The 6677-nt window shown below is 37.6% G+C and overlaps 1 protein-coding gene across 1 annotated transcript; it reads left to right on the top strand.

The window, feature by feature from the left end:
* Positions 1-3676: 3676 nt before the first annotated feature.
* LOC110888969 lies at positions 3677-5830 on the top strand. The gene has a single exon (XM_022136461.1). It carries the CDS (start codon positions 3677-3679, stop codon positions 5828-5830), a length of 2154 nt encoding a protein of 717 aa, XP_021992153.1.
* The last annotated feature ends 847 nt before the right edge of the window (positions 5831-6677 follow it).

The following is a 6677-nucleotide window of genomic DNA, read 5'->3' as shown; positions in this document are numbered from 1 at the left end:
GATGTAAAATCGACGGCAAGTCCACAACGGCTGGATGTCAGTTTTTAGGAAATCGTCTAGTCACATGGCAGTGCAAGAAGCAGACGTGTGTAGCTACATCAACATGCGAAGCTGAATACATTGCTGCCTCAAGTTGTTGCTCCCAAGTTCTTTGGATCCAACAACAAATGCGGGACTACGGTTTTGAATTCCTAACTACTCCTATTTACGTTGATAATTCTGCTGCTTTAGATATCACTAGAAATCCTGTGCAGCATTCAAAGACCAAACACATCGAAATCAAATATCACTTCATACGTGATTGCTTTGAGAAAAGGCTAATCGATGTTGTTAAGGTCCACACCGATGACCAACGTGCCGACTTATTTACCAAAGCTTTTGACAAATCAAGATTTGACTTTTTATTATTGGTAAATGGCATTAAGGTCAAGCAAGAGTAAAACCAACATCGGAAAATCATTTTTGTAAATACCTTTGTGTTTTTAAATTTATCTTAGTTTGTTGATTTTAGGGGGAGTATATCCAAAAATCGGAAAATCCAAAAACATCGAAAAATTCAAAAACACAAAAACAATAGAAAAACAAAAATGAGTTTCCTGGCGAGCAAAAGAGAAAATGATAGTACATCAGTGGTCTATCCAAACCTCTTTAAACCTTAAATGCAAAACGATAAGCAGCTCTATATAAGATGTATCGGTAGGCTCACAATCATTTTAAAGTGTGCAGGGTGATATAAATCTTAATCGACTGAAGATCAGGTGGGAACCATTCATTGGCATATGGTCTTAGTACCGAAATTTCGTTTGATAGATTGCCGAGGTTCTGAGATATTCGGTCTTTATGCTGCTTATCATCTGGGTATCATGGTTGTATCTTTTACCGAAAAATAACGGGGACGCAAGTCTAGATCTTCCATGATACTATACATACGTGTACATATTCATACTGCATTCGACCTCAATAAGTGATAAACAATCACATGTCCATATCAAATAAGTGATAAAATATCACATTTTTCCGGGTGTCAAGTTCGTCTCTCTGCTGTACGGAAGTACTGACCTGTTCACGGACTTGCACCTGTGCCCTCATGCATACGAAAATCAAGTTCCTCATCAATAAGTGATTATATCACATAGGACTTGTTTTCAAATCAAAATAAGTGAGTATCTCACAATTTATACGGTCAAACAGATGATAATCGGTATACTCACCGGTAAGATGAACTCTCGTGCATACCTTGATACGGGAATGTGTCGTGATGTGGATGAACACCGGTCGGTAAGTATAAATCATACATTAACGTATCCTCTAAACATGATTACATCTGATAAGTTGAGCTTAAGTGGACAACAATACCGATAATTGTTATAGGATGCTTATCTTAATGTTAACTAACTGAACAACAAGAGTGTTTTGGCATGACCGTACACTGATATGATTCTCTTACCCTCGAAACTCGCAAAAAGAATGTTTGTATATATTTATTTACTGCTTAACCTTTATTAGTTCTTTTAAACAGTTTCATCGTTTGGTGCATATCAGCACGACATTAGCGGTGATGTCGTTTGATAACACTCAAAGGATTTTAAATTGTTGTCTTTTAATTTCAAAAATACCAAAAAGATTTTAGGCTTGTTTTAATATAAATTTTATAAAAGCCAAAAAGATTTTATTTCTGCTTTATTTTCGATCGAACGATGTTGGAGCTCAAGTCTTCGTTACCTGAAACCTGACTGAAAACCGAACTGGCTAAATCTTCATAAACGGTCAAAATTTGCAGATTTTGAAAGTTAGAATTTAAAATTGATAAATTTATTAAACTTTCAAACTGTCGGACGGTGTTTGATTTTGACATGGTCACTCGTGTGTCATTTGTTTATACTATTCCAAGCAGTTGTTCTCATTACGCGTTTAGATTTCTTGCATGTGCAGATTCTAAAGGCTAGGAGAACATGGTCGATGACAAGCCTTGGAATGAAGACACGACGAGAAGGCGCTCAAAAGATGAAGATGATCGAGTTGCCGCTGGCCATCATCAACACCACAAGGATCTCACTTCATAAAGATAAAGTCTTTTCACGAGCATAACTCAAGGGGGAGCTTATGTTAAGGGGGAGTTTGTCAACACACTTCCTACATGATACGGGTAGTTTGTTGATACACTTTCTACTTTCAAGACGTGAAGACTTTGAAGATCCTCCGACATTGAAGACATGATAGGACATCAGAGTTTTGAAAACCTGAAGACCAAAGACCGTCGAAGTTCAAGACGAGTCTACACTTTTAGAAGAACAAGACAAAGCTTAGAGATCAAAGACAAAGCTACAGCCAAGGGGGAGTTTGTTGGTGCACTTGTGTCTGTACTTTGTCTGTATTCGGTCTTATGTAACGATGTCCTGATTTGTGTTGTAAGTTGACCAAGTCAACCATCCTCCGGTTTGACTTGGACAACAGATTGTATGTTGAGAGATGTTCTGATCGAAGGATGATGTAGAGATCGAAGGATAATTTGGATCCTTCGATCTCATCGAAAGATATGCTTCGAACGATAGACCTCGAAAGACTATCCTTCGAGGTCCCTGCTTATCCTTCGAAAGCATTGTATCCGAAAGATGATCCTTCGGCCCATCTTTCGGATCCTTCGAGCAGACCTGCTGAGCTGGGTATATATACCCATGCATGTGTTGTGTGAGAGTTAGTTCTGCCATTTTACACACCAAGAGATAGAAGCTTAGAGAGCATTCTGCCCAGAACTCACACACACACTTAGAGAGTTTATAGAACACTTCTGTAAACATTGAGCTTGTAACCGAACCTTCATTTGCATTAATACGACTAGTGTTAATCGGTGAATCTTTGTGTGTTTGTTTCTCTACTTGCTACTAACTCGGTTTGCTTGCTAGCTTGGATTCCGCACTCGCTAGTAGGTTTGTATAACAAGGTTTAGGTTCGTACTCCTCCGCGAAAAGGGACCTACAGTTGTTAGTCCAATAATGATTGCATCTTGCGACCCCTTACAAATGTGAAAGAAAGAAAACAAAAAAGAACATATCACGGCCCCTGGTTTGAATCCATCACTATTCGTATAGTAGGAAAATATCCATGCATGCGTTTACTTTAGGTCAAGCTTAGAGAGGTGGGGGCGGTGCATGATATCACCGTGATACACAAAAATAACGCGTGGAAAAAACAAGATTCCCACCGCCACTCCAAGTTTAACGCGTGATAGTTCAACGTAAACCCGATTTCGTGATTTTTTTCACAGCGTGATGGTTGTTAGTTGTGAGGGTAGTTGTTGGTTGGGGGGAAATTGTTGGGTGTGGTGGTGAGTGATGATCACCGCCACTAAAAAAGGTTGTGAATGATGGAAAAATAGTTGCTGACATGACGGAACAAGATTGGATATTGTGAGTGATGGAATTCTATCACTAGTGACCACCCCCAATCACAATGCATTTACGACACTTCCAACAAAATGTACACTATGCGGAGGTCCCTTGAGAACGAACGTAGAAGAAACTTTCAACTTGTAAATAAATATCTTTCTACTTCTTTATTTATACACACTCATGTGTGTGTCTATATATATATATATGTAAAGCAGGTTGGATCCCACTCTACTAAATTAAAAAAAAAAAAAAAAAGGAAACTCTCTTTTCATTGACAATCTCCCATAATGGATTCAAATTCGAAAACTCCTGCAGAAGTCATGATGCCATGGGTGGGCTTGTATGTTGCTATAGCATCTTTCATATGCGTCATTGCAATGGCAGCCGATGCGGTCCAAGCAGTATGGCAATGGAAGCTCTGGTTTCCAAATAGATTTTTCACTCTCAATGCTGCAACAATCACACTTATCGCAATTGCAATGAAGCTACCGGTGAATCTAAGTACTGACCTTTCCGACAAAAAGATGGTAAGCATGTTTTTCTTGGTCACCATGTTAGCTAACTTTCTCCCTTCTTTAGGACTTATGGATGACAAAGAGCTTCTAATGAACATTGTGGCCTTAGCTATCCTCTTGATAACTATTGTTGTAAATATGGGGATCCAAATTTATTTGTCATCATACTGGGTTGCATACCTTATTTATATACTTCCCCTTCTAATTCTATGGCCATTTTCGGTAGCTTTGACAGTTCCATCAATGAGAAAAAAGTTAGAACACAGGTATAATGAGTCACAACAACTAGTTTCAATTCATCAAGAGAAAATGTTTTCCGCTGAGGAACTCAAACTTTATGTTAAAAAGTACTGGATGATGACAGAAACTCGAAACCTTCAGTTTGTAATTGCTTGCTCACCAGTTTCTTCTGCCTTTGGGGTTATATGTGTACTCTTTGCTTTGAATTCAAGTTATGATTTAACATATGTTATAAACTTCAAAGAATATGATTATCAGTATGAAGGTTCGGACTATAAGTGGTCACTCATGATAATTCATATCGTGCAGTTAGTTGGGGTTGTTGTAGGCAGTATTGCACCGATTTTAAGATGTTTCACGTCTATCGGTCATTATAGCCTCTCAAAGAAATTAAGCAAGAACCATTTAAACGTGTTCCGGGTTGAAAAACACTGGATCGAAAGGCTTCAACAGTGGAAACGTAACCATGTTCATTCACATATTCCAGGCCGTTATTTGAAGATCGTTTTTCATTATGTAAAAAACGCCTTTTTAAACTTCTGTTTAGCACTTCATATTGTGGTTCTGGTAATATGTAAAACAATAGTTCTTGTTCCACGAGCTTTTCTTATCTTACTTTCCTGTTGTTGGTATTTATTTAAGTCCGTTTTGGAATGGCTTAAGAAGGTGGCAACCACGTCTAATGGCAACATGAGCTCAGAAATAGAAGAATATGCTAGATATGTTATCCACATTGAGGAGGAGGCAAAACTTTCAAAAAGAATATTAAGAAATACGCTTCGTTCTATAACGGAACTTCTTAATGCAGAAAAGGAGCCGCGTAATCTTTTGATGCTTTTAGAGAAATCTAAAGGATTCATTGGAGTAGTAGAGTTTGACAATGACCTAGTTCAACCTTTATATCCAGAAGAAACCCACAATTGTTGGAGCCTTGTAGTAGTAACATTGACAACAATTGCCATTGCACTTCCTAACATTGCAAATGGTCATTTCAAGGGGCTTCTTGCCGGCATGAGTGAAGGCCTCAAGATTGTAAGACATATTGAAGATTGTCTCGACGCAGATGGTGAACTAGTAAGTGCAATAAAATCGGCAAGAAGGGTGTGGAAAGAAGTTGAAGTATACCGCAAATGGCTAAAAATCGATCTTCAAAATAAGGCTCACGAAGATAAAACATCTAAAGAGATCCTTAAATGGTTGGGAGATGAAGGAGAAAAAATTATGAAAAGGTTTATGAGTAACAAAAAGTCAAGTATAGATCGTTCGCCTTATAAGTTCGTACTTGCAAGTTCCATGTACAGGATTAGCACGAGCATTCTATTGCACTTAAATGCACAAGAAATCTCGTTGAATGATGAAGACCTTTTCGAATGGATATCAACTATAATTGCTGATATTTTATTCGCATGCTTTACCAACTTACCACGTGTCATAAAAATGAAGTGTCACCACAATGAAATAGAGAAAAGGGGAGATAACATCCGGATTGCAGCTCAACTTCTTGGTAAGTCTAAAGAGATTCTTAAGATTCTTGAAGCACGTACACTTCCTAACATAGATCAAGACTCGATGGCATACATTGATAAGTGGCGTGTACTTCCCAAGATTCAACTAACCAACGGTGGTGCTTCTACAAATGAGATATACCAAGATCATCATGTTGTGGAGCTCTTGGCTGGCGTGTGAAGCTCCTCGTGGATTTGGCGTTGGCATTTGTAATTTTAGTGTTTTGATTTTTATAACTTGAATGTTCTTTAGTTTTTCTATTAACTAAAAGATGTTTTAAATTTGATTTTCCATTGCATATTTTGAGAACTATTATAGTCTTTTAACCTATTTGATATGATGATGTCCAATTGTAAGGTGTCTAGTTTATGGCTATACATAGTAGTAGTTTAGCCATTTGTTGTTTTGAAAAACCCACACATGGTAAAAAAAAAAGTCCTTCTTTTATCAAACTTCACCCGGAGCCTATACTGTCTATATACTAGGCTCCATGATGGCTATACAAAACTTTGCCTCACCATTCAAAACCTGTATCATGTTGAGTGCCACCAATGCAATGAAAGCAGTTTTTAATCTATATGAGTAATTAATGTGTTACATTATTAAACAAATTACATAAATTTTGGGAATAGTTTTAGGAGGTTTTTATTACATCAAAGGAGACTTTTAGCCCATTTCCTCTTAAGCTAATCTTTTTGACACATCCATTAGTAAATGGGTCGAAAAGGCCAATCCATAAGCTAATCTTTTGAGATTTCTCAAATCAACCCTTCCTAGCTGTTAGCATCAGCCGCAAACTTGCCTGCAATTACAGGTTTACAACTTGAGGAGCGAGTACAAGAGACTTGTAAAAAAAGTTTGGGGAAATCGATAACAACGAAAAGGAGCAAAAACTAATATCTCAAACGACGTTATTTTTGTTGGTTAAATTTTGACGATGGCAGTAAACTAACAACATGTATAGGCTGTAATTGTTACTCTTTTTCCTTCGGCCTTTGTGTATATCAGCCTCTTTGTGTATATCAAC

This window comes from Helianthus annuus, chromosome 11 (genome assembly GCF_002127325.2).
Source record: "Helianthus annuus cultivar XRQ/B chromosome 11, HanXRQr2.0-SUNRISE, whole genome shotgun sequence".
Lineage (NCBI taxonomy): Eukaryota > Viridiplantae > Streptophyta > Magnoliopsida > Asterales > Asteraceae > Helianthus > Helianthus annuus.
This window is presented reverse-complemented; position numbering and strand designations above follow the sequence as displayed.